The sequence below is a fragment of the Syzygium oleosum genome, unplaced genomic scaffold, assembly GCF_021117445.2.
Source record: "Syzygium oleosum isolate NSW1041296 unplaced genomic scaffold, Sole_v2.1 Sole_v2.11, whole genome shotgun sequence".
Lineage (NCBI taxonomy): Eukaryota > Viridiplantae > Streptophyta > Magnoliopsida > Myrtales > Myrtaceae > Syzygium > Syzygium oleosum.
This window is the reverse complement of record NW_026607495.1, coordinates 5,278,520-5,282,491: the sequence shown is the minus strand read 5'-3', so window position 1 is coordinate 5,282,491 and position 3,972 is coordinate 5,278,520. Positions and strand designations below refer to the sequence as shown.

Below are 3,972 nucleotides of genomic sequence, written 5' to 3'. Positions count from 1 at the left end.
TTAAAAATGATCGCTGGTGAGAGCTACAGCTCTGTCTCAAAACATTTTACTTTTCCCAAACGAAACTCTTTGGTCATAAAATACCAATATCCCAATGAAATACTGGCATTCAGTGAATGCACTTGAACAGAGGATCTAAACACTATAGGCTTGGTTCACAGGCCTTGATTCACAGTAATCCCGTTTTTGTCCTTTTTTACCTGCCTACAACAGGTGAAATTTCCCAGGGCATTTTTCACAAATGCTTCTTGAATTTGTTCATCATTGTTCTTATGACTGTGTACTTGTGTATTCTTTGCTCGTCTTCTCCCTGTTTCAAGCTCTTGAAAGCAGCACAATTTACAATATAACTGCATCAAGGTCACTCATTCAGAACCAAACCCTTGTCTCTCGTAGTCAAATCTTCGAGCTCGGGTTTTTCACACCACATGGATCAGCCAAGCAGTACGTAGGAATATGGTACAAGAACATGACTCCCTCCAGAGTTGTCTGGGTGGCCAACAGGGACAAGCCACTTGGACACAAAGATCAATCTGCGAGTTTAATAATTAGCGGAGATGGAAATCTGAAGCTTCTTGATGGGCAACAAAACACTGTTTGGTCTACTAATGTCCTGGCAAAGTCGAATTATTCTGCAGCAGTGCTTTCAGACTTTGGAAACCTTGTTCTTCAAGATGGGAACGCGAATGAAATATGGGAAAGCTTCGATGAGCCAACCGACACTCTCCTGCCAAACATGAAGATTGGAGTAAACGTTAAAACAGGAAAGAAAAAATATTTGATTTCCTGGAAAGGTGAAGATAATCCATCTTCCGGAAGCTTTGTCCTCGGAGTGACATCGGAGATACCACCTCAGGTTTTCGCTTGGATTGGATCAAGTCCATACTGGAGAAGCGGACAGTGGGATAAATCCAAGTTCATTGGAATACCGACCATGAGGGACACATACCTGAGTGGCTATGAGCTAGTGCAAAATATCGACCAGGGAACGTCATATTATTCCATCAATAATTATGACAACTCCTTCTTTGGATATGTTTTCATCTCATCAGAAGGATCTATAAAGTTTGTTCGTTGGGGTGATGGATGGTCAACAAACTGGGAAGCACCAGCACCAGCTAACCATTGTGAAATTTATGGAACATGTGGCCCTTTTGGAGTTTGCGACACATTTAGTTCACCTATATGCAGATGCTTAAAAGGGTTTAAACCCAGGTCAGATGAAGAATGGAATAGAGGAAACTGGACCGGAGGGTGCATTAGGATAATGGAATTGAATTGTCAGAAATCCGCAAGCGCAACAGCTTCGATGTCTGTGGAAAAAGATGTGTTCTGGCAAATGAAACATATGAAATTACCTGATTCTGCAGATTATTTGTCAAACATAGCTGATGCAGAAGGATGTCAAAGTTGGTGCCTAGGAAACTGTTCGTGCTTGGCCTTTTCTTATGTGGATACTATAGGATGTATGGCTTGGTGTAAAAATATCATAGATACTCAGCAATTCTCCACAGAAGGCAAAGATCTATTTATTCGGCTTGTGGATGCGGATAAAGGTTGGAAAGTTTGAATTAATATGTGTTTAATCTTGCACTGCCCGTGGTTCTTATAATATATTTTCCCAGTTCAGGTGTACCTGAGCAGACAAAACTCATCATCAGCCTAAGTACTATTTCTGTCATCATGTTATTAGGAGCTGGCATTTCAGTCTATGGTCTCTCCAAGTGGACAGGTAATAAAAGATGTGCAGTTTATTGCTGGGTTAAGTGTGATTTTATGTTACCATGACAAAAGAATCATGTATGATTGGTAAAACCATGGCTTCAGAAGCTTGGCAATTACTACAATAGAAACACTGTTGCTTCTCATGTTCTCATACTTATTATCAGTTGTTTTCATTCTGTTTGTGAAAATCAGGGAAATTTAAGGAAATGACAATCCCAAGGGTCCTTAAGTCAGTGGCCACAGCCAACAGATCAGTGGAATTGCTAAGGGAAAGTGCATGGAAAGAGCAAATGAAGCAAGGTGATGCATTGGAATTAACGGTTTATGATTTTGATAGCATACTCCTTGCGACAGACAACTTTGACGTGAAAAACAAACTCGGGCAAGGAGGGTTTGGCCCTGTGTATAAGGTAAATAAAAAGCCTTCTCCAAGGGAAATACAGAGATCATCCAAGATCTGATAGTTATGTTCATTTGAAAACAGGGAAAGCTGAACGATGGTAAGGAGATAGCTGTGAAAAGACTTTCGAGCAGCTCAGGCCAAGGCATAGCAGAGTTCAAGAATGAGATCCTTCTAATATCCAAACTTCAACACCGAAATCTGGTGAGACTTGTCGGTTACTGCACTGAAGGTGAAGAAAAGATACTAGTGTATGAGTACTTGCCGAACAAGAGCTTGGATGCCTTTCTTTTCGGTTTGTCTCACTCTCTGAAGAACTTATTTCCAGCTTTCAACAAAATACGGAACTGAAACTCAATACTGTTTCTGTTTGCTACCTTGTTTAGATTCAAAAGAGAAGGCAAAACTAAGCTGGGGCGTACGCTTCCACATTATCCAGGGAGTTGCAAGAGGGCTGCTCTACCTCCACCGTGATTCTTGCCTCAGGGTCATACATCGAGATTTGAAAGTGAGTAACATTCTCTTGGATGAAAAGATGAATCCCAAGATTTCAGATTTTGGGCTGGCACGGATGTTCGAAGGCACTCAAGTTTTGGTAAATACTCACAAAGTTGTGGGGACACTGTAAGCTTTCTATCATCAGTCTTAGGAGTTCTTACTCATGAGGCAATTTGTAACCTAGACAGCAGATTAGCAGTTTAGTGGGCTCACCTTACCCTTCATGCATGTTCCGACTATTGTCCTTTAATATGACTGAGAAAACTCTTCCATGTACATCCATTGGTTCCAATAAGTCAGTTCGTTCTGAGGTAATTATAGACCAGTTCTATAATACAAATGCTAAAAGGTATTAGAAAAGCAGTACTTGTCGATTTGGTGACCTCTCATGTCATCGTCCTTGAGTCTATGGTTTTTTGTTTGAACTGCATTTCGTGAACCTTCCACTTGTATAAGTTTTTATACCTTTATTATGATGATGGCATCCTAGTACAAGAATATAACATGTCCAAGTCATACAGCGGCTACATGTCTCCCGAGTATGCCATGGGTGGGATATTTTCTGAGAAATCTGATGTTTATAGCTTTGGAGTACTGATATTGGAGCTTATCAGCAGCAAGAAGAACACAAGTTTAGGTTACCATGGACAGCATCTCAATCTCCTTGCTTATGTAAGTGTGAGATCTAACTCAAACTAATATCTTCATTCAGTTTTCAACCATCGGTAATCCTTGGGACAATCTAACAATTGACCAGTTGTTACAGGTATGGCACTTGTGGTGTGAAGGCAGAGGATTGGAGCTAATGGATGAAGCCATTGCTGATGCATTTTCGCCATTAGAAGTGATGAGATGCATTCAGTTAGGGCTTCTCTGTGTGCAGGACCATGCCACAGATAGACCCAACATGTCGGCCGTGGTTCTGATGCTAAGTGGGGAGTCTGATATTCCACAGCCAAAGCAACCAATATTTTTATTTGAACGCTCGCCGAGCCACGAAGTTCAATCACCAGACAAAATTATCCGGTCCAGGAATACCATCACCATTACTACCGCTGAAGGAAGATGAATTTTCATATGCATTTTCTCTATCCAATTCATCTTTCCAGGGCTCAGTGTCAATCAAATTAAATGGCTTGAATACGCAGTCTGTAGTTGCACGTTCATATGGATATATGATGTAAGCATAGAGATAGTGAGGGGCTCTGAGTTGCTAGCTGTCTAGTAGGATATTTTCTATGCATGCACGGATGCACAACAGCTCGGAAGGTCTGTTTGCTTCGGGATTATCTTAATATGAATTTGCAGGTGTTGACGTGTCCTTCACTGTGGAATTGGTATGAGATCAT

The 3,972-nt window shown here is 41.1% G+C and overlaps 1 protein-coding gene across 1 annotated transcript; it reads left to right on the top strand.

Annotated features, from left to right (window-relative positions):
• The first annotated feature begins 241 nt into the window (after positions 1-241).
• On the top strand, positions 242-3,692 carry LOC115664254 (G-type lectin S-receptor-like serine/threonine-protein kinase At1g61370). The gene is made up of 7 exons (XM_030586205.2): positions 242-1,556; positions 1,631-1,732; positions 1,918-2,135; positions 2,210-2,420; positions 2,512-2,749; positions 3,208-3,295; positions 3,390-3,692. The coding sequence occupies exons 1-7, from the start codon at positions 242-244 to the stop codon at positions 3,690-3,692; spliced, it is 2,475 nt and encodes an 824-aa protein (XP_030442065.1).
• The last annotated feature ends 280 nt before the right edge of the window (positions 3,693-3,972 follow it).

What these genes read in the sequence shown, in the direction of transcription:
- LOC115664254 (XM_030586205.2), top strand. Translation starts at nt 242, where the DNA reads ATGCTTCTTGAATTTGTTCATCATTGTTCTTATGACTGTGTACTTGTG. An exon ending in TGGTCTCTCCAAGTGGACAG is followed by an intron (nt 1,733 to 1,917) that starts GTAATAAAAGAT and finishes TGTGAAAATCAG; the next exon opens with GGAAATTTAAGGAAATGACA. An exon ending in GGTTTGGCCCTGTGTATAAG is followed by an intron (nt 2,136 to 2,209) that starts GTAAATAAAAAG and finishes ATTTGAAAACAG; the next exon opens with GGAAAGCTGAACGATGGTAA.